At 35.6% G+C, this 23,303-nt stretch overlaps 1 protein-coding gene across 2 annotated transcripts; it reads left to right on the top strand.

Moving 5' to 3' along the window:
- The first annotated feature begins 6,341 nt into the window (after window positions 1-6,341).
- Window positions 6,342-22,650, top strand: LOC123819392 (killer cell lectin-like receptor subfamily B member 1B allele A). 2 transcript variants are annotated; one of them, XM_045839729.1, is made up of 6 exons: window positions 6,342-6,689; window positions 9,444-9,530; window positions 13,833-13,931; window positions 18,709-18,878; window positions 20,982-21,097; window positions 21,710-22,650. In XM_045839729.1, the coding sequence occupies exons 1-6, from the start codon at window positions 6,608-6,610 to the stop codon at window positions 21,825-21,827; spliced, it is 672 nt and encodes a 223-aa protein (XP_045695685.1). In that variant the 5' UTR covers window positions 6,342-6,607; the 3' UTR covers window positions 21,828-22,650. The 2 variants fall into 2 exon arrangements, with proteins under 2 accessions (XP_045695685.1, XP_045695686.1); XM_045839730.1 differs by lacking the exon at window positions 13,833-13,931.
- Window positions 22,651-23,303: the final 653 nt, after the last annotated feature.

Below are 23,303 nucleotides of genomic sequence, written 5' to 3'. Positions count from 1 at the left end.
GAGTACAGCTTTACATTCTACTAACTAATTACAAATAATTACTTTCTAGTATCTAATTACAAATAATTGTTTTCTAGTAATTAACTACAATTTTGCTTCAAGAATCTCCCCTATAAATTATTTTTTGGCTGCATCCCCAACCCATGTGGGCACTGACAAGCTGCAGTGTCACCTAGTGGCTATATAAATTATTGCACTTTTTGTTTCGCTCTTTCTTGGAACAATTGTGATTTTTTTTCTGGTAAACAGTGTTATAGATAATGTAATGTTGGTTCTCTTTTTGCCCCACAGTAGAAATAAAATAAAAACAACCTGAATTTCAAATAGTAACAAATGTATTTTGGTTTCTTTTGTTTTCCAGCTTTATTAAGGTATAATTGTTACCTTAAGGTATAATTGTTATATTAAAGTATAATTGGTGTATACAATTTGGTGAGTTTGAACATATGTGTTACCATCACCACAATCTCGGCAATAGACATACCCAACACCTCCAAAAGTTCACTTTGTTCCTGTGTGTGCTTGTATATGTGTTGTGGTTAGAACACAACATGAAAACTAAACTTTAATTAATTCAGTAAAGTTGCAGTAGACAAAATCAATATACAAAAATCAGGTGCATTTCTATACACCAACAATGAACTATCCAAAAAAAATTAAGGAAACAGCCCTGGCTGTTGTAGCTCAGCAAATTGAGCTTGGGCCTGTGAAGCAAAAGGTCACTGGTTCTATCCCCAGTCAGGGCACATGCCTGGTTGTGGGTCAGGTCTCCAATAGGGAGTGAATGAGAGGCCACCACACATTGATGTTTCTCTCCTTCTCTTTCTCTCTCTCTTCCCTCCTCTTTAAAAATAAATAAATAAAATATTAAAGAAAAAAAATCAAGAAAACAATCTCATTGACAATAGGACAGGAAAAGAATAATACATTTAGAAATAAACCTATTAAATATGTGAATAACTGCTAGTACATTGAAAACTTTAAAACACTGATGAGAAAAATTAAAGCAGACATAAATCAATGGAAAGATATTTTGTGTTCATGGGTTGAAAAAATTAATATTGCTAAAATGTTCATATTGCCCAAAGTCATCTTCAAAGTTAGTGCAATACTTATCAAAATTCCTAAAAGATTTTTAAAGATACTAAAATTCATATGGAGTGACAAAGACCCCAAACAGGCAAAGTTATCTTAAGAAGAGCAAAGATGGAAGGTTCATGCTTCCTTATTTCAAAATATATTATAGGGGTACAATAATCAAAACAATATGGTACTGAAATAAAAATAAAAATAGTTCCATGTAGACTAATGGAACTGAATAAAGAGCCAAGTAATAAACCTACACATATATGGTCAACTGATTTTTGATAAAGGTGTCAAGAATACACAATGCAAAAAGGATGATAGTCTTTTAGATGTTGGGAAAACTGGATATAAACATCCAAAACAATGAAACTGGATCCTTATCAATTTCTGCTTTTTCTTAAACAAATACTTAGTTACCAACATCATTTGGCAAATTACCCTTTCTCCACTGTGCTACAGTCACTATAGAGATAAATCTCATGGTTTTTTGTTTATATAGTCACTTTCTAGACTCTTCATTGTGCTTTACTGATATATTTGTCTATTATTCTGCCTAACTACATTATCTTAATTAACATTCCTTTATAGTAAGTTTTTATTTTTAGTAGAGCAAGTTTCTCTACTTTATTGCTCTTTATGTGTATCTTGATTATTCTTGACTGTTTGTATTTCCATTTAAACTTTAGAATTGTCTTCATAATTTTCACAAGAAACCTGCTCAAATTGAGATTCAATAAATTGATAAACCAAGCTGGCAAAAGTGACATCTTTATTAAGCCTTTTAATCCCTACTTATGATTTAATCTCAGTTTATTTCAGTCTTCTTTACTTGCTCTCTTTAATTTCTTTTAGACTTTTATATATTTTATGTGAAATTCTTGTATATCTCTTTAAAGTTATTCCTAGACATATTACAGCTGTGATGTCATTATAAATGAAATTTGTGCTAGGTCAAATGACCCTCTGCAAGATATCCACAGCATTGAAAATGTAAATATGTGATATTACCTGGCAAAAAAAAAGTTTGCAGATGTAATTAATATTATAGACATTCAGATAGATTATCCTGGATTGAATGTGTAGTCCTGAACTAATTACATGAGGCCTTAAAACAATAAAATTTTTCTGACTACAGTTTGAGAGATATAATTGACATATTTTTCAAGTGTACAACATGACTTGTGATATATATATGAGAATATATGTATACACATATATATGAAAATGAACACTACAATGGCTAGTGACATCCATCACCATAATAGTGTTTATTCACATGATGAGAACTTTTAAGCAACTTTCAAATGTACAATAGAGTATTACTAACTATAGTCACCATGATGTATATTACATTCCAGTGACTTAGTTATTTGATAACTGGAAGTTTGTACATTTTGGTTATCTTCACCCATTCTGTCCACTCCCACACCACTTTGGGCAACCATCAATCTGTTTTATTGTATCCATGAGTTTGTTTTTGGGGAGGGGGGGTAGAGGGGGGTGGTAGAGGGAGGTGGTAAAAAAAGATTCCACATGTAAGTGAAGTCATACAGTATTTGTCTTTCTCTGTCTGACTTATTTCACTTAGAATAATAGTTTTCTCTTGGAGAAAACTAACCTGTATAAAAGACCTACAAATATTGAGAATAAGAAAATATGAGCACTCTTTGCCTGAATGTCCATAGGAATATCCACTGGTTCCTGACATACAGCTTCCCACTGCTTAGTTATTACCTTACTCTTATGCATTAGTAGACATTCAAGGATCACTAGATAGTTAGGTAGGTCTCTTCACATGTGGAGACCAAAACAAGCACAAATAACATGAAGTTCAGACTGAAATTGATGGTAAAGGACAGAAAACAATTTAAATATTTTTAAAATTAATAACCATGGGAGTGAGAAATATAGAAAAACTGAATCACTTAAACAAAAAGAGTAAAATAAAAAACATTAAAGAACAAGGACAAACCCTGGGAAATTAAAGTTTTAATAAAATAAATTAAGGTAAACTAATTTTATACAATGAGTGGAGGAAAAACTTGAGGCAGTCTCCTAGCTAGTAGAATCTATACATTTAAAAATAGGAAAAGATGTAATGATAGTAGAATATGAATTAAAGAGCACCAATATCTCACAACAGAAAGGCTAGAAAAAGACATTAGAATAAAAATAGGGAGAAAATTATAAAATAAATATGAAAGTTTTTTCAGATGTTAATATATTTTCTGTTTAAAATGTCCCACTGAATGCCAACAGAAAGGGTAAGAATAGATCCAAAAGACACCTCACTATGGAATTTCAGAATTCAAGAAATAAATCAAAGATTCTTAAAGTTTCCAGATAGAAAAGTTAGGCCCCAGACATAGGATCAGAAATTGGAATATTGTATGTTTAAATAAGTATTATATCATCTGACAGAAAGTGTCACTAAAATTAAGAGAAAATGTGATTACCAATTTTAACTTTTACATTCAAATTATACTTTAATTTCACAAGTATAATAAAAACCCATTTCAGACAAAATAATCAAAACTGTAGACCCTTTCTCTCTCTTTCCCTCTCCCTCTCTCATATCATGTCATGTAGACAAAAATATCTTAAGCTTAATATGAATAAATGTCTATGCTAATAAGTAAATGTCTCTCATCACTAGTTAGAGAATATTGGTCCTTCTAGCTTTGCTTAAACCTCAGTTTTTATGTGAATTTGAAGTTAATGATCCCATGGTTTCTTTTAAACTAAAATATTACTCCCTATTTTAGACCATATTTCCTCTTTTTGTAACCGTATGGCACTAGTGAATTGCAGAACTTCCCTTTTCTCAGACTTCCCTCTCCATGTGGTTCGTTACTTAACACACTCTATTGTCTCTTTTGTGTTTTTAACATTTTAATACCATTGACTTGAATATGTTATTGTGCTGTTGTTGTCTTATTTTCCTGTTTTGTGCTTTCATGATGTTAGTGAAAAAGGGGACCTTTCCAAATTCTTTATTTTAATTTTTATTTTTTATTGTTGTTCAAGTACAGTTGCCTCCATTTTGCCCCCACCAATCCCCCACCCCAGCCATCCCCACTCTCACCCCTGATCCTACCCGCCTTTTGTTTTGTGCATGTGTCCTTTAGAGATGTTTCCGAAAACCCTTCCCTCTTTTTCCCCATTATCCCCTACCACCTCCCCTCTGATTACTATCAGTTTGTTCTTATTCTTAAGAACGTATGCAACTTAGTATTAAATAACCATTCATCCTTAAGCATTACTATTTGTAGTCCCTTTTCCTAACACAAAATGCCTCTTTGTAAGAGAAGGTAATCAAGAGGATATGAGCACAGGTTAACAACCCTTGAGCAGGACCTGAGCATTTCAAGGCTCCTCACCCAGCCCCCTGGGAATGTATACTCTGCCTACTGTTCTACAGCTGGAGCTGTCCCAAGGACTTGGTCTTGAAAGAGTAAGCTGTTCTTGAGATCTGGACTGAATACGTGACTGAACACAGTTAACATCTCTACATAAATTTTTAAGGCTCTGGTAAGCATCTACTTGTGAAAATCTACTCATCTTGGAGTCTCCTGAGAAAAGCCTCATTAAGTATGCTCTTTTGCTTATTAAAATTGCCACCTAGCAATCTGGAGTGGAAGACCTCTTTTTTCAACCTCTCCTTGCCCTCTGTGTACAGGGACCAGTTTGCCCACTAACAGTTGAGGAGCCAGCTAGGAGACCAAAGAAATGAGCCTTGGGAAAGAGGCATCCTCAGGGGAAGACCTCAGTTGGCCACCTAACTCTAGGAGAGAAGGCATAGCCCATATGTTAGATGCTTGTGGACTGCCACTCATGTACAGGGACACCCCCCAAACAGCAGGTGCTTTAATGCACTTATTTGAGGAACTGCTTAGAACATGCTGTGGCTAAGAAAGAAAAAGAATGACTGCACAGTGGGCTGGCCTGCACTGTGGGCACCAATGCTCAGCCACAAGCTGAAGCTCTAATTAGAAAGTTGGAGGAACAGCTGAGGTTAGAAAAGGATGTGCAGTTCTCCACTGCTGTTACCTTCAAGGCTGGCAAACAAGTGGTGGAGCAGGGTAAGTTGGAGACCTTAGTGTGCCACTTTGCACAGCCAGGAAGGTGCAGACTGCCATGGTTGAAGGTCCAAGAGCTTGTGACCAAGACTGATTGAGATGCTAAGAGGTGAAATCCCTGGAAAGTGAGGAAAGAGAAGAGGAAGGTGTGGTGATTGATGGATGAAACACCCAATGCCCTTTAACCCCTAATACAATGGAAAGCAAAAGGATAACAACAGCAACAACACCACCAGACAGTGGGGCAGCCCCCAATTTAGGAAATATTTGTGATAAGAAAATATACTTCCTCTTGGCTCATTGTTATAGTGGCCAAGTTCCAGCAAAAGGCCAGGGAAAGTATATGGGGGTTGGATGTGTGATAGCATTTCTCTGCCCTGTCAGGAAGGAGAGAAAATGGGCTACATCACCACACATCCTGCATGGTGCTGTGGGGTGAGAGATTTAAGGCACTCACCCCCTTATGGATTAAATTATTCTAGCCTGTATAAAGGTCCGGTCCACTGAGAGGATTCCCCATGGGCACATGGAACCCTAGCACTCGATAGAGGAGGTACAACAAATCTTTAGGCAGCTGGGGATGAGAAAAGCCATTTATGCCCCTGTCTCTTAAGGCCCTCATGGGGCCACATTTAGTGTAAGAAGGAAAGCCAAAATACTTCAGTCCACCCCCAGCACCTGGTATAGGACAAGGAGGTCGTTGTTGAGCCCAGTTATGGGAAAAGACATTTATGTTGTTGGGCAATCCATTGCTGAACTGAGAGAAATGGAAAAATCCTGGGAAAAGGTATGGGCTGTGGGAAAGACCCAAGATAGAGAGGGAGCTCAGAAAGCCAAAAGACTATTCCTGTGAAAGTAAACCAGAAGTAAGAGTGGTTCTTGCTGAGGAGACGCCACCTGAACAGATAGATTGACAACCCAGCTCTATGTTGGTCTGTGGAAAGTCTTAAAATCTGAACAACGGTGCAGACCTGCTGCATCTGCCCTACCATCCCCGTTGTCTTGTCTGCTCCTGCAGAAGCCTTAGGGATACAGTCTCTAATAAAATCCCTCTTTCTCCTTGTCCCTCCCAAATTGCTATTCCACTGGAAGGTCACAGAGTTTCTTCCAGAGCATATATCTGAACTAAAAGAGGAAGCATTTATAGAAGAAAGTTATGTAATATCATCAAAGTATTCCAAATTTAGGCAGAAAAGTAACAGAAGAGCGAGGAACTACTGCAGGGATAATATTTTTCTTTTATATCATGCAAGTGTTCAAAAATCTATTACCTTGATTGATAAGACTGAACACGTTGCTTATGTCTTTTATTCATAGAGGAAACCCACCACGCCTGGGCGAGTAGAAGGAACTCATCCATCTTGATCTACTTAACAGAAGTGGGTTTGCAGAAATATGAGACTGCCTTCAGCAGAGCAGTCTCCCCCTTTTTAATATAAGCCATGTCTGGAGATATAGTCTATGCTGATCTCCAGATTGTTAGGACTTCACCTTTAGAACGTTCATCTCCAGTTCCGAGATCTGGTAAGTTGAATTTAGGACTATTTTTAAAATTAATATTTTACTTTTAATCTCTTTTATTCCTGTCCTGTGTCTATGTTTGTCTTCCTAGAAATAGGAGAGTGGGTTAAAAGTAAAACTTACTGAGTGTAAGATTTAATGAAACAAAATGTTCGTAATATAAATTGTAATTTTAATACATAGAACATAGAACTTTGCTTTTGGTTTTCATGGTCTCTTTCTTTATATTCCTCGTGGTGAACGTTTATGCTCAGACAGTGACAGCTGTGCTCATAACCCCTTTTCTCTACAATTTCACTCACCCCTGCTCAAATCTGACTTTTGAACACACTAATTCATTTACCCTGAGGAAAATGTCTCCTGCAATTGTTCACATTTTTATTTACCTTTTTAGAATTTGCATCTTGATAGGATAAAATATGAAATTAAAGAGACATAAAATGTTAGTATTTTATTTCATAGAGTTTAGAATTAATGAGTATTTGAGTATTGGAATATTTTTGAAACATGTAAAGATAAGCTTATAGCTAAAAATAGTGATTTTCAACATTTTTCATCTCATGGCACACATAAACTAATTACTAACCTTCTGCAGCACACCAAAAATATATATTTTTGCCAACATGACAAAAAACAGGTATAATTTTGATTAATTGACATCAGGTGGCTATTGCTGGGTCAGCTGCTGTCATTTATTTTGATTTGACAATTTAAGGGAAAAGAGGTCAGTGCCCCTGACTAAATAGTCAGTTGTATGTCAGATGTATGTTTTAAAAATTCTTACAGCACACTGGTTGGAAATTTCTGGCTAAAGATCATATTACAGCTTAATCACAAACTACCTCAAAAATGATAGATTTTCAAATTCAGTGTATATTTATTCTCTGAAGCATTAGGGAAATTTCCATGTTGAATTTATATTCTCTCCTAGAGTAAGAATTTTTTATATTATAAGGTTTACATAAAATGTTTAAATATTTTAAGTTCTTGTCATTGTGCTTCCCCTTGTGAAATGAATTTGTTTTGCTTTTTTTTAATATTTCCAAAGAATGCATCTTTTATTTTACATTCTTAAGCCTGCAGTTGCCAAATGAATTTGATGCACGTGTTTCTTTGGTACCAGAAGCACGTTGTTTCCTATCATTAAACATTACCTCTCTAACCTGCCCAATAGAAGCTTATTTGCTTTCTTTTCTCCCTAGACTAGGTATTTTCATTTTCTATGAGATGATGGAATTTAATTTGAAAAATGACATGAGCTAGAATTGCATTCTTATTCTTGCAACCCTAAAACAATCTCATACAGTTAGTCCACTTTTCTAGAGGTTATTTCACTCAATTCAATCAATAAAACCAGCATTTTTGATTCTGCATTCTAAAGTGTGATCTCCTTTGTGTTTAGGGATAGGACTTTACTTCATTTCTCATTTAGAAACTTGGGGACAATGTCTTTAGTGCTATCTAGTCCAATAGTCTAACATTAAACATGAAAATATGAAAATTAAACTATTTACCAATGATCATGCTTATGACCAGAAGGCAAATACCTTTCGCTGTGTATCTCTGTTGGATATGTGCCACTTTTGCTCTCATTGTCATATCATTAGAGAGGGAATGAATTATTTGAAATATCATATTTTCATGCCCTACAAAGCCCTGTATAATTGTCCGTGGTGTTCCTCTTCTAACTTCTTACATTTCACTTATTTGCTCTCGTTGTTTTGCCCCTTAAAATGATCATATTTGATTAGGAAAATGTTGAAACCGTCTCCCTAATCTCTTAACCTTCATATTCCCAACACCTCACACAGCACTAGGTACATAGAAAGCAATCAAAGGATGCTTGTTAAGTGAATGAATGTATAAATGGGTACATAAATCAATGAAACTCGTTGGATACTCGATCAGTATTGTAGATTCATTGGTCCTACAAGATAGAAAACCAAAAGGGATGTCACCATGAAAATTAGCAGAATATCAGTGAGGAAGAAGGAAAATATCAGGGGAACATCAGGGAATATTGTAATGAGAGTTTTCTAGAATAAGATTCAGACATTCATGTTTTTCTTAAATTTTACCTCAGAGGCCTAAAAATGACCTAATATCTCTCATGTCAGTCTTTTCATAAGATCCGAAGTTTTATTTTGTAAGTGTTTAGGTCTATAACCTCAGTTCTGCATATGAGAAATATGTGTAGAAATAACACCTCGCTTTTCTTTTGTTCTCTGTGACTGGCACAGTTTGCATTGTTTTGCCTAGTAAGTGAACATACATGGGCTTTTTTATGTTCTAAAAATTAATGTATTCTTACTGAAGATGTTTTACTCAATAATAATAATGGTATATTGAACACAGAACTGAGCACTCTATAATAATATTCCACTATATAAGCATTCAGGTTAGTCAGCCTTGAGACTTGATTTTGTAATTGGCTATATTTTAAGATCAGTTATTTTAGTACTATCTCAGAGTATTGTATGTATATGTGTATTAATATCACATATCTAGTGGGATTGATATATTGTAATTATTATGGATTAGAGATTTGGATGTATTGGCCCCTCTTTTCACAAACTAAAAAGGCAGTTATGGGGTGTGTGTGTGTGTTTGTGTGTGTGTAGGAGGAAGCTGGGCCTTTCTATTTCAAAGTAACTCAGGAGAAAGATAACTGACAAAGTTTATTCAGCCCTTTCCTACCCATTACTACCTAAGGAATTATCTACAGAGCTTACTAGTGAAATCTGTCCAATTTTATAGATTGTCGCCATCATGGAATTCTTCTGAAAATTGGATGCACAATGATCATTGTCCTCCTTGTAATAATAATTATACTCAGCATTTTTGGTAAGTCATTGATAATACTATTCATTTATCCCCAAGGTATTATTCTCTAGTGACCTGTTGTAGTTGTGTTTGTTGTTCAAGAGATTCATAAACAGTAAAGTAAACTTCACAAAATGTGTGAATTTGAAACACAATTACATTTAGAACTTCAGCATGTGATATAATATATATATTTATTTCATTGATAAAGAAACGAGATGTCAAGATTACGTTTATGTGTATTTAATAAACATGGTCACACAATTTCCCAGTGCACTTTGATAGTGGGCTGTACACAGCCTTTTTTAAAACCACATGCAGATAAAAGCAAATTAAATTAGAAAGTATATTTATGTGTAGATTTATTCATATTAACTACTCTTGAGCATTATCAATCTTATATCTATAGGTGAGAAACTGGTTTCAAATTAATCAATTCAAAAAGCTTTTAAAAATATTGAATTTGTTGGGGTGGCATTGGGTAATACAATTATGGAGATTTCAATTGTGCAATTCTATAGAGCATCTTCTGTTTATTGTGTTGTGCATTCACCACCCAAAGTCGTCTCCTTTCATCACCATTTATGCCCCCTTACCCTCTCTTACTTCCCCTCATCCCCTTGTATCCTGGTAACCACCATATTGTTGTCTTGTTTTTGAGATTTTTTCTTAATCCCCTCACCTTTTTCCCTCAGCTCCCCAAACCCCTCTTTTCTAACAGCTGTCACTCTGTTTTCTATGAGTCTGTTTCTACTTCATAAGTTGATTTTGTTCATTAGATCCCACATATAAATGAAACCGTACAGTATTTATTTTTCTCTGACTAGGTTATTTCACTTAGTATAATATTCTCCAGGTCTACCCATGCTGTCACAAAGGTAAGATTTCCTTCTTCTTTATGGCTGAGTAGTCTTCTATTGTGTAAATGCACCACAGCTTTTCCATCCACTCCTCTAGTGATAGGTACTTGGGGTGCTTCCAAATCTTGATTATAAGCAATGCTGTAATGAACATAAGGATACATATAGTCTTTCGAATTAGTGATTCAAGTTTCTTCAGATATAGTCCCAGAAGTGGAGCCTCTGGGTCATAAGGCAGTTTCATTATTAAATTTTTTAGTAAATTCCATACTTCTTTCCACAGTGGCCACACCAATCTGCATTCCTACAAATAGTGCACAAGGGTTCCCTTTTCTCCACACCCTCACTAACACTTGTCTGTTGATTTCTTGATGATAGGCCATTCTGACAAGTGTGAGATGATAAGTTATTGTGGTTTTAATTTGTATTTCTCTGATAATCAGTGACATTTAGCATCTTTTTATGTCTTTGACGATCTGTATGAACTCTATGGAGAAGTGTCTATTCATGTCTTTTGCTCCCTTTTTAACTGGATTGCTTGTGTTTTGTGTGTGTGTCGAGTTGTATTAAGTCCTTTATAAATTTTGGATTTTAACCCCTTATCAGATGTATCATTAGAGAATATGTTCTCCCATTCAGTAAGTTGTCTTTTCATTTTGTTGATGGCTTCTTTTGCTGTGCAAAGAACTTGCAGTTTGATGTAGTATTATTTATTTCTTCTTTTGTTTCCCTTACCCAAGGAGGCATATAAGAAAAAAATATTGTTACAAGAATTATCTGAAATTTTATTGCCTATGTTTTATTCTAGATTTCGGGGGGGAGTTTGTTTTTGCTTTTTTTTTTTTTGCTTTGGTTTTGTTTGGTTTGGTTTGGAGTCTAACTTTTAAGTCTTTAGTTCATTTTAAGTTTGTTCTTATGGATGGTGTAAGAAGGTGATCTAGTGTCATTTTTTTTTTTGCATGCATGCATAGGTTCAATTTTCCCTTTCAGAGTAGGACTTTCATTTGTTGGGAGGTTTAGGGTTTTTTTGTTACTAATTCAATTATTTATACTGTGTGTATTCAGATTTTCTGATTTTTCCTGATTTAGTTTTAGAGGATTGCATGTTTCTGGGAATTTACACATTAATCAGATTGTCCAGTTTGTTGGCACATAGTTATTTGTAATATTCTTTTATAATTTTTTGTTTTTCTTTGGTGTCAGTTACTTCTCTTTCATCTCTGATTTTTTAATTTTAGTCCTCTCTCTTTTTCTTCTTGCTGAGTTTGTTTAAAGGTTTATCAATCTTGTTTATCTTTTCAAAGAACTACCTCTTGGTTTTGTTAATCTTTTGTGTTTTCAAACTCTATTTTCTTTACTTTTGCTTTGGTTTTTTTATTATTTCCTTTCTTCTGCTCAGATGGGGCTGTGTTTGTTCTTTTTCTACTTTCTTTAAGTATAATATTAGATATTTATTTGAAATTGTTCTCATTTTTTGAGATAGGCCTATGATGCTATGAATTTCCCTTTCAAGACAGTTTTTGCAGTGTTGCATAGATTTTGGGTTGTTTTGTTTTCATTTTCATTTGTTCCAAGGTATCTTTTTATTTCTTTCTTGATTTTATTGTTAATCCATTCATTGTTCAGTAACACGCAATTTAGCCTACATGTCTTTGTGTGTTTTTTAGTTTTTTTCTTTTTATTTCTTGTAGTTTCATACCATTATTGTGAGAGAAGATGCCTGATATGATTCCAGTTATACATGGCTGCCTTTGCTGGGTTTAGGTTTGTTCAGGAAGTACCAAGCTGGTGAAAAGGCCAGTTTTTACCATCCTTAGGGCTGGGAGGCAGGTCAGCAAAAGTCCCAAAGCACCCCAAGATCTGCTTCTGCCTGCCTCCACCTGCTGGCTCCCGTTTAGACCCAGTTACTGAAAGAGCCTCTGGCAGTACTCAGATTGCATAAGGTATGTTCTCAGTGAGTCACCACGTAGGGGCAAGTGGTGTTCATCAGACTGACTTCAAACTCAGTGCTAGTGCTGGGCCTAAGGGCACGCAGCAAATGCCACAGAATATAACAAATCTAGCACCGCAGACCTTGGCACCCAGTGCATGGGGCAGGGGTTCAGGAATTCTTCAGGGTGAGGCCAGCAGAGATTATCAGGCCCCAAAAGACCAAGATTTGGCCGCATGAAGTGATAGCTCTGCACCGGTTGGGTGTGCAAGGGAAAAGTAGTCCTTGTCCTAGAGCCACACAACTCAGTCTGTCCAAGATTCTGCTATGAGGCCTAGCTCACCAGGTGTTGTCACTGGGACTTGGAAGGGTTGTGCTAGTAGATCTCCTGAGAGGAGGCAGTGCTGGTCCAGCTGCTGGAAGGTGGGTAAATTTTTCCCTGCCCCAGAGCCACAAAACTCAGATCATCCTGGATTCTGCCCAAACTTAGGTGGAGGGAGGGGGGACCAGGAGTCAAGAGGGCAAAGCCACCAGGATCCAGGAAGGTGAGGCTAGCAGATCCTTTGTGAGGGAAGAGGCACCAGTTAGGTTAATGCAAAAGTGGGGGGTAATGGTCCCTGCCCCAAAGCCACACCAACCAATCACTGACACCTCTTACATTTGCCCAGACCTCTATACCCCAGCCCAAGCAGCTAACTCCCCAGCAGAGTGTAAGCTCTGCAAGGTGAGGCAACAGGGAGTCCAAAATTGTGGTTATTGCATCCCTTCTGGCTGATGCCATAAAGAGGGGAATGCTCCACCCAAGAAAGTTGGCTTCTGTGGAATGGGAGAGGCAATCAGCACAGCATTCCTGGTGGGTGTTCCTTCAGCAATCTCCCCAGAACCACGAATTCCAGTCTCTCTTCACACAACTCTAGTCCACTCCACACCCCCTCCACCAGAGCCCAGGGTAAGTGGTTGTGAATGAGATTTTGTGCATAGGCCCCTTAAGAGTGTAACTGTGTCTCTAGCAGACTCCTATCTTTTCCTGGCAAACAAAATTCCCACTGATTTTTACAACCAGATGTTATGTGGGTGCCTCTTCTTGGCTGTAGTGATCTGAGCTGTGTAGCTTTGAATGGGGTTGAGACCTTAACTTCTCAGAGGACACTTTGCAGCTGAGATATCATATCCCTCCTGAATCTCAGCCGGTGCTTACAAAACGGAGCCATCCTTTTCATGTCTCCACCATTCCTACCAGCGTAGATGTGGCTTCTTCTGTAAATCTTTGGTTATAAGACTTCTGACCAGCAAGTTTTCTGTTGGCTATTCAGCTTGATTGTTCTGCATTTTAGTTGTAATTCCAGTCTGGCCCTGAGAGGAGGGGAGTGTAACATCCACATACTCCACTGCAAGCTTGGATCCTCTCCCACTTAACTTCTAATCATTTAGCTTACTATGGAATTTCCCCATGAATGAAAATTTCATTGGCACTACAACTCAGTGGTTTTGTGTTTTGTGTTTAATTAGGAAAATTTGTTTTTCTTTCATTAGTTATCCAGTACAATTGTGCAAGACATACTGAAGTGGATAATGAATCAAAAGAGGCATACTGTGATGGGAAAAATAAATCTGGAACAATCACCTCCATAGGTAACATTAATTTATATGGCTTAACTCCTGAGTAACCAAGCATGAACACTAGTATCAGTTTTACTGGAGTATATTAATTTATAGGTAACATTAATTTATATGGCTTAACTCCTGAGTAACCAAGCATGAACACTAGTATCAGTTTTACTGGAGTATATCTGCAGGGAAATTCTACCCCTGCAAAGGGATGGTTTAGATCATTGTTCTTCATAGGCCCATTGTAGTCCATGACAAAAACATTCCAAATCCAAGGCAAATGAAAAGATGAGTTTAAATAATGAGTTTTAAATTAATGCAAAGGTATTTCATTGAAATAATTGCATTTTATTCTTTGTTAATATCTGTTGGAACATACATAGGTGTAAATGTGTTCAAGATATTTTCATTCTTAAAATTTATGATCATACCAGGCAGTTTTTTGTCAACTTCCTAATGTTATTACATGAAAAACAAATTGTAAATGATGATCTTATATTGGTCTTTCTCTTGCTCTCTTATATGAATGTATTTTCATACTTTTTATGAAAATAATTGTTTGGCCTTTCCATTTCTTTTTTCCAGTCATTTCCTTTATACTTTTTTTAAGTCCTTCAATTTAAGTTTTAATTCTTTATTAAAACACATGTATCTTTCTTCTTTTGAGCATCCATATATAGTTTTATTAGAAAGACTTACCAGTCCTTGTTATAGAGTCCATCCAGATTCTGGGAATTCATTAAAATTTTCAAATGGATTCTGAGATTTCCAGGCCCCCTCAAACAAATTCTAAATACTATCTGATACAACATCCATACTAGTTAAGAGTGTTTTAACTAGTATAACTATGAAGACAAATATTTGGGACATTATCTCCAAAGCAAGGCACTTAATTGAACTTTCGGTGCCTATAATACAAATGGTACTAGTGGCCATCAAAAGACTCTAGCTTTAAATTCTGTGAAACCCATTTTCTAATTCTCATTCTGTTGTTATAGATGTATGTCACCTCTCTTAGATTTCTGGTTTCAATTCAACAGGAAAGGATACCAACTCTAAATTTGTTTGATTGTAATTAAATAATAAAATCTACTTAAAGTAAAACAATGGATCTGTTCAGCCATGACTCCTAATTCTTTGTCTACCTTCTCTCTGTGTTTTTCCTAGGACATACACTAGATTTGCAATAATAGGTCTTTGTTTTATACCTTCCATCTCTCTTTACCCTGTATTTTGTCCTCATCATTGTGAATTCTTGGCAATGTTTTCAGATACATTGGTAGTTCACAAATTCTCTCTTCCTGTTTCTAAGCTGCTGACTCTTTCATTAAGTCTAGTTTCAATAACTAGTTTTTTTAACCTAAAGATTTACTTTCAAATGTTTGTTAACTTCCCCCCTCTCCTACCAACTATTCGATGGTTTTTAATCAAAGGTTTTTAAAGGCAGAGATTGAGGATTAGGATTTAGGGATCAAGGATAAAGCTGATTGGTTAGTTCTTGTGCAAGCTTCCATTGTTTTCCTTATTATGATTAATTTAGTTCCTGATGTCATCTTGTCTGATGGCTTCCTCACTGTAGTCAGATGATCTAGCTGGCTTGAAGAACCAAGTACTACAAGATATCTCACAATTGTGTTGCCAGTTCATAGTCCATGTGCCTGACACTTTGAAAGGTCAAAACAGATGTAACCATTATTACTTATGATACATATGATTATTAAATATCTAAAGTCCTTAGTGACCAAATGTGCTGTTTATACTTTCTGCTAATATGTTCCCTGTTTCTAAAGTATTCAATTTTTTGAAAACTTTTATTAATCCCAGTTGTTGGATTTCTAAGAGAAAAATTAAAGATACAGTTTTGCAAAGATTATTTGCAATTTCCTCTGCAAGAAGACAATGGGGAGCTAATGATTTGGATGACTTGTGACCCATTTGAAGACCCTAGGCTAATGAAAGAGTATCCTAATCTCACTGCATCACCTTCCAATAAGTTCAAGGCTCGTTTTACAATCCTAGCACTGATATAAGGCATGGACGTTGAGGGAAACTTGCCTTTTGAATTCATTTATACAGTCATTGTTCCCCACTTCACTTCTAGATAAATGGTTCTTTTTAGCAATTTTTCTTATTTCTCCCAAGCTAAGCAACATTTTTTATCTAATTTGTTTAAGTTCTAATTATCTTGCAGTAAAAGTATCTTCAAAGAAGAGTTTTTCTAATACTGTGCCCTAACACATTTGTATGCCTTAAGGTTCTTGAGCTACTGAGATTCCAGTAGTTAACTGGTAGATTGTAAGCAGATTATTATTTATTAATCTGGTTATACTTTAGAAATATATTTTTATATTCCATTAAACAAAAATGGTTGAAAAGCACAGCTTCAAATTATCTAGTCAAAGTATCTAATATCAGAAATATAGAAGCCATTATCTTTTTTGCCTTATTTTCACTCTCTTCTGGTTCTAAGACTTTAGCTTTTTCTATGTTAGATATTTTTATATTGTCCTGTGAATCTTTGAGATTCTGTATGTTTTTACAACTATTTTTGTCTGTTCCTTATATTAGATAGTTTTAAGTTTACTAACCAGATTTTCTTGATTAATTCTTTGCTTTTAAGCCTACTCAATGAAGCTTTTATTCCAAAATAGTCAATTGCAACTTTAATTGATTTCAAGTAAAATATGTTTACCTTTATTTATGAGGTATATTACACAGTTGAAAGTTATATTTGCATCAAACATTAGGGCTTACTAGGGAAATGCAGGCTTCTATACAAATGTTGCTTCCCCGGCTCTTCTTGTTGCTACTGCTAGTTCATTCATACTCCTCAAAGTGTACCCAAAGCAATTTTCCAAAAATGTAATTATGTCCACACATCCCAGCCAACAGAAATATCTGTGCTTGAAATTAATCAACGGGCCACCATCTCCTATGGGAAAAAGACTAAGGTCCCCAGACCTGGCCCCCACTCTCCTCCTTTAGCTTCTTTTGCCATTCCTCTCATCCCAAGTGCCCATGCTTGCCTTGCCTGAACATGTCAGGTTGCTTCTAGACCTTCCTCTTTGCTGGTGCTCTTCATTTGTCCTGTCTTCTCTTGGCTCAGTTTTTATATCACATATTATATTTCTCTTTTTTATTGCTGTTCAATTCTGATCGTCCCCGTTTCCACACCTATTACTCTCTCCCCTGCCCTACCCACTCCCACCTGTCACATGTAATCCTCTCCCCCATTGTCTTTGTCCATGGGTCCCTCAATTCTAAATTTTATTTATTTTTTTATACTCTATATTTCTTAGCTGAAGTATCCTATCTTTTGATTCATTGAAAACACATTTTTTTCACATCCTTAGGCATTGAGCATGGTTATCACAGCTGCTTTAAAATACTTGTCCTATAATTGTAACTTCTGCATCATTGTCCCACTAGACTGCATTAATTCTCTTTCTTTTTAGAATTGGCCATATTTTCTTGTTTTTTCCTTATGGCAAATATTTTGAGAGAGTACTATCACATTGTGAAATTTATGCTAAAAATCTATGGATTCTGAAATACTTCTCCAAGAAAGAGTTGACTTTTCTTTGTTAGCAGGTACTCTGTATAACTGGACTCAAAATTAAATTTCTATCTTTTAGGCAGCAGCTCAAATCTCAATTTAGTTCTTTTATCCTTAGCGGTAACCTAGTTTTCACATGCAGGGACTTAGAAAAAGTTTACATACAGAAGTTGGTGCACACCTGGTATGTTTTCTCTTTTATGAGATCCATTTATCATTTTCAGTATCTGTGGTTGCCCCAGACTCTGTTCGTTGATTATTCAGGTTAGAAACAATGCAGATTAACTATTGAAATTTTACTCATTCTGCATGGTATCAATATTAGTATCTCTAGGCTAAAAGTTGTAAAACTGAGAAACTTTCACCATTCCATACCTTTCTGTTTTTTATTGTTGTCCAGTTAGAGTTGTCCTCATTTTTCCCCATTACTGTCCCCTGCCCTCCCCCGACATTCAATCCTCCATCCCATTGTCTTCACCCATGGGTCCTTGCCATACCTTTGAAGTGTCAGCTCCCCTCCAAAATCTGCCTACTTTTCTCACTCTTCATTGGCTACAGATCATTGTGTGTTTGTATGTGTGAGTTTTCAAAGAATGCTTATTTGACAGGACAACAAATTATTGGTATATTTAGGTTGCTTGTGTATTGTCATCTAAACTTACTGGCAAATGTTATAAATTCAAAATATCTGTTAACTATCAGCCTGTTTTTGGATGTCAAGACCCTTTTGTGTACAGGAGGATCAATCTAAGTTTTAGGGATGACCTATTTTTCTCAAGAAAAGTTATTTCAGTGTGATACATAGCTCCCAAAATATCTGGTCCATGGGTGGACCACTAATTAAAATCCTTAATTTCTAATTTTTCTGTAAAATGTTATCACCTTGTGACTTGGAGGTGATGTTTATTGTCCTATCTTAGTGTCTGGTATATTGTGTAGCTGGTAGAAAACACAATATATTTCTAAGAGAATAAATTAAATGAGTAAATAAATAATGAATGAATTAACATACACATGGTTCAAGCTTATTAATCTTTATTTTTTTCCAAATCCACCCTGAGAAAAGCACATGTTTTTGTCAAATAAAAAAGCTTGAACCATTATTTAACAAATTTTAGAGGCTTTAATCATGTAATATTATAATCAATATTAAATTACCAATAAAATTGTAAGTTAGTATGATCATACAATGTTAGGGATATAGTCCCAAGTTTCTTCTAATCACTCACCCTTTTTTTCTCCCAGTTTCTTCCAACTCTTCTACTGCTCATAAACCATGCCCCAACAAAGACTGGAAGCTACATGGGGGGAAATGTTACTGGGTTGCTACCCATAAGAAATCTTGGATTGAAAGTAGAAATGACTGTGCCATGAAAAATTCACAGCTCATGGTGATTCGAGACTTCACTGATATGGTGAGATACAGAACTTAGAGATTATGGCATCCCTCAAAATCACAATGTATTCCTTGTACTACAAATTTGAAAGTTTCTATAATTTTTTTACTCCTCACTGCTAGTCACTACAAAATATTGGTTGAATGAATTGTTGACCTCTATGATTATTTTAGGCCTCTTTTTGGAAAGAACAGAAAGAATTCATTTAGTATTATGCAACTAAACCACCCCATGCTTGCCAGATCCCACCTTAAAATGTAAGATAAAATATCCCACCTCCCATGTTTGTTGCAGTGCTCACAATTGTTGTTAGAATTAAGGACAATATCGGGAGCAAGGAAATACAGCACAGTCCTTCACATTAAGACTTTGTTCTTCCTTGAGGAGAACTAATATTTTGCTAACACTGGCTTAATTTAAATTTAAATTTTGCTACATGAGATTGGACACTAAATCTTCTACTTAAAACCAATATAGGTGTTCTTTGCCAAACATCAAATAAGGATTCTCAGCATGAGTATTAGTATGCTGGAATTGCAACTACAACAAAGACTGTTTCTGAAAACCCAATGCACACTTTAAAATCCTGGTACAGCAACAGCCCTCTGTGTGATTTACAACAGGGCAGCTGTGGAAACGTCTGATAGTGGAAATCTACAACAAGAACAACAAAAATAGAAATAAGCTCTCTTCATGGTAACCAGTAAACCCCAGATACCAAATTGTAAGACTCTTTGTCAGATGCGGTTCAAGCTGGTTCACATATGAACCAAATAAGGATGGATAAAGAACTGAAAGAAACTTTTTTCTTCTCCCAGAGGTCAACTTTAAGACAAGAAAGGAGAAGCAGGCTCTGTAATGAACTAACAGTAAATCATTGCATGGAGAAACTGTGCAATTTACTAAGACTTCACTAAGAACCTCATCTGTTCACTGCTCACAATCAAAAGAAAAATGCTGAAAAGCGGAAAAGACATGTCTCCTGGTCAATCAACGAACCAGATTTTGGAGAACAGTAGGCTGAAACAGCATGTTTTAATGGAAACTTTTTTTTCCAGTGCAGATTACATCTCTTCACAATATTCATTAGCAAATGAATGAGTTAGATGTAATTGTCCCCTTTTGAGGATAAGTGAAAGTCTAATAGGAGTCAGCATAGGACTTATGCATAGATATTTCCATCCCAAATCTCTCCAAAAATGGACAAGTAAAAGTCAGATAAAATATATATTACAGAAGAACAATTACTCCAAGAAACAAAATAATTTTCAGGCAAATACTTCTTCAGCTTTCAAATAAGTTGAAGATACAATGACCCCCCAAAATAATTATTAGTCCATCTAGAATGTCCATGTGTCATTAAAGAAAGAAGGAAATGATGAATGAAAGAATACGGCCATGCCCTTTAATGTCTTAATTAGAATTTCAATGATATTTCTTTCCGTTAGTCAGAAATAAGGTTAGTCATGTTGTCACACTGAGCAGAAAAGGAAGCTAGGAAATACAGCCTTTGTTATGTTTGGTCATGCACTTTGGCTCTGGGTTTATATTACTCTAGAAATAAGAGACATTTAAAAAACTATAAACAATATGTACCACATTAGGTCAGATGCTGCTTTCTTTAATTTTTTCTGTGTATTCTCTTGCTTCTATACATATTTCATACCTGTTTTTAATAATGAACACTAGCATTTATGTAATGAGTATTTATTATATGCCAGGCAGTGTTTAATAATATTATTCAATAAAGCATAATAGTTCTTTGAGATAGTAGCTATTATACCCTGAGTTTTAGAGACTGGGGAAAAAAGAAGTAAAAAGATTTAATAACTGTGCTAAGATGCACCACAGTAGATAGGAGAGCTAGGCCACAAACTAAGCAGCCTGACTCCACAGCCTTGGGATCTGCTACTACTGTGTGTAATTTTGCTTTCACTGTCATCTCATTGCATTGCAGTAGTTTGTCCTCCTATGATGATCCTAAGAAAATGCAAAGCGTCTTACTAATCTGCTCATTCCCAGCTTCTAGTACAACTCCAAGCACATACAAAGTGCACTTGAGATGTCTTTCTATGTCAATAAGAATTAGTTGTTTCATAAAACATTTCCCATTCCCTTTAGAGTTTCCTATGGCTACACCTAAATCATTCAGGCTATTATTGGATTGGCTTGAGTATTATTCCAACCACAGATAAACAATGGACCTGGGTAGACAACAGCTCGTTTGACCCCCATCTGTAAGTTTATTGTATTTTTAGCTTTTCTGTGATTTTCTATGTGATAAGAAAGGATTGCCTGAGATTGTTGGACTTGAACTGAGTGAACAAGTGTAAATTTCCCAGCTTTTATAACTTGATAAATATTCATATAAAATGCTCCACATAGAAAATTGAGTAACAAAACAAATTTCACTTCATTTGCTTTAAAGGTTTATGTGTGAAATTGGATTTGCGAACTTTTATTTTATCTTACTCATCTAAGAAAGAAATTGCCTATTGTAAAATCTCATATGAGGGTACGAATTTAGCTCACAAAATATAAATTTCTGTTTACTTCTTATAGTATTCGATAATTTTTAATTAAAAAATCAAAGGTAATATTTTAACATTATCCATATGCATTTTAAACTAATATTCATTAACCATTAACTTCTCTGGAGAGAGATTTTGAGAAATAAAACTGAAGGTGGAAGAATTACTTTACCTTTCATATTGTTGTGTCTTGTTTAAATTGTTTTAGTGATCATAGTTTTATTCAATAATTAGAAAATATTTTCTGAGATCCTCTTAGTCTCTGGACATATGCATATTTTCCAGGCTGATGTACAGATAACTGCTTTCTTTATACAGGTTCTCAATAAAAGAAAGCACACCACAGACTCGGAGCATGAAATGTGCCCAGGTATCTCGTATTAACGTAATCGGAAAAAAATGTGAAGACTGTGAGCAATGGATTTGTCAGTTGTAATCCATCCACTCGGCAGTAAGTCAGTCTCCATTTCTCCGGCTGAGAAACACATGAAGTTTGAACTCACGCTAGAGGGTAGTCCAGAGTATTACTTGTGTCCTGGAGGGCTCTGTATGTGCAAGTATGTGTTCATGTATGACTCTTGTCACTATAGTGTTATTTCTCACAGGTGTGGGAAGGGTGCTGAAGAAAAATGTTATATAAAATGAGTACATATGCCAAATACATTTTTTTCATCTGAATTATCAATGCGGTTATTCAATCATTAGTCTCATTTAGCCTGTATTTTGGAACTTTAGCCTTTATGTTCTCTATACCTTCCCTCTACTATATCCCCAGCTAATCTCTTACACTCTCAGTTTCAATGACCATGTGTGAAGTAATGTGTATCAAATTTACATATCAGCCCAGGGTACCATACCCATATACCATACCGCCTATTTGACACATCAAAAGTAAAATCTCAAAGGCAATTCAACCTCAACATATAAATAATAATTCATTAACTTTCTTCACAAAAGGAATCATCTTCCAGTTGACCGTATTTTAACAGGTGGCACGCCATGCAAGAAAATGATGCCATCCATAAACCCGCTGTCATCTTGTCACCACCCTCTCTCTCACACAGCGCTCCAGGCTGCCCTCCACTCTCCCTCTCACATCACCAAGTGTTATCTTTGTCCTAAATTGCCCTCAATGTGTCCCCTTCTCTCCATCACCACTTTTATGATCTCAGGACAAGGGTACTGAAATATTAGATAATGGCAATAACAAAGTCTTCTTGTTTAGTCTTACCCTATTTCCACCATCCTCTGCCATAAAACCTAAGTAGCATTTTTAAATAAAATTATATATATAATTTTGTGTATATTATTATTAATAGTAGTAGTAATATTATTAATATGTGTATATATATGTATATATACACACAATAAAACCTTCCTTTTTAAGAAATACTTCAATATCTTTCTTAGGATAACACCAAACTCTATAATGTGGCTTAGAAATCCCTGTCAGGTCTAGTCCTGCCTACTTGCTTCTTTTCCTACTCCAAACTTACCCCAACTCTCAGCACCACTGTCACCTGAGACTAGTTTTAGGAACTTATACCTTATTTCACCACATTGCTTGAGCACAAGTTCCGTAGACTTTCCTTCTCTTTCCTCTCTTCTCCATCAAGTTAAATTCCAAACTTTATACCCTGGCTCACATTTTAAGAACGCTTCCTTGAGCTCCATGGCAAGGTCAAATATCCCAGCAATATATTCCCTTCCCCAGCACTTGCTACATTGTTGGTCTTACATCAGTCCCTGAGCAAATATTTGATTAATGTTCTCCACCCTCACTTGCCTGTAACATAGGGCCTCATTACATAAGGCCTCACTACCTTTTCTATTTTAGGTTTTTTAATATTTTCAGTGCCTTTAAAGTACCTGCCACATAATAAATCATTAAATTATTTGTTGTACTAAGTTT

Source organism: Phyllostomus hastatus, unplaced genomic scaffold, assembly GCF_019186645.2.
Source record: "Phyllostomus hastatus isolate PE091 unplaced genomic scaffold, TTU_PhHast_1.1 phas_contig_308, whole genome shotgun sequence".
In the NCBI taxonomy this organism is placed as follows: domain Eukaryota; kingdom Metazoa; phylum Chordata; class Mammalia; order Chiroptera; family Phyllostomidae; genus Phyllostomus; species Phyllostomus hastatus.
Note: the sequence above shows the minus strand (reverse complement) of the source record. Positions and strands in the feature narration are given on the sequence as shown.

Bases quoted from the DNA above. Each gene is read 5' to 3' on its own strand.
- LOC123819392 (XM_045839729.1), top strand. From the start codon at position 6,608: ATGTCTGGAGATATAGTCTATGCTGATCTCCAGATTGTTAGGACTTCA. The intron at 13,932-18,708 runs GTAACATTAATT...TTTTTCTCCCAG, and splicing joins TGGAACAATCACCTCCATAG to TTTCTTCCAACTCTTCTACT. The intron at 18,879-20,981 runs GTGAGATACAGA...CATTCCCTTTAG, and splicing joins TTCGAGACTTCACTGATATG to AGTTTCCTATGGCTACACCT.